This window comes from Cariama cristata, unplaced genomic scaffold (assembly GCF_000690535.1).
Source record: "Cariama cristata isolate BGI_N322 unplaced genomic scaffold, ASM69053v1 scaffold33120, whole genome shotgun sequence".
Taxonomy (NCBI): Eukaryota; Metazoa; Chordata; class Aves; order Cariamiformes; family Cariamidae; genus Cariama; species Cariama cristata.
Genome location: NW_009595803.1, coordinates 1 through 339, shown reverse-complemented (window position 1 = coordinate 339; position 339 = coordinate 1). Strand labels below are relative to the sequence as shown.

The 339-nt window shown below is 65.5% G+C and overlaps 1 protein-coding gene across 1 annotated transcript in view; it reads right to left on the bottom strand.

The window, feature by feature from the left end:
* The window catches only part of PIGS (phosphatidylinositol glycan anchor biosynthesis, class S), a gene marked incomplete at its 5' end in the record, with an annotated part of 3,694 nt that extends 3,358 nt beyond the window's left edge, over positions 1-336 (bottom strand). Inside the window, 1 exon segment of the mRNA XM_009703555.1 lies at positions 225-336. Coding sequence (XP_009701857.1) covers positions 225-336 — 112 coding nt within the window.
* Positions 337-339: the final 3 nt, after the last annotated feature.

Here is a 339-nt window from a genome sequence, read left to right as displayed (position 1 = left end):
CCCACGCTGGCGGGCAGGAGAGCCCCAGGCCAGCCAGGGCACACCTCACCCTCCGAGGGTTGCCATGCCCAGGAAGGGAAAGTGGTCTCATCCCTGTGGCACCCTGGGGACCTTGCTGTCCCCACTGCTCCCCTGTATTGCCAGGTCAGGCCAGGATGATGCTGGCCAACATGGGTTTGGGGTCCCAGCCTCTCGGGGACGGACAAGGCAGAGACGGGCAGGGGGATCTCTCACAATTCACGGAAATCTCCATCTCTTGCACGTCCCCGAACGGCAGCGGCCTCGGCAGGTCCTCAGGCACCGATCTCGGGGCGAAGACCACAGCGACGGGCACCGTCA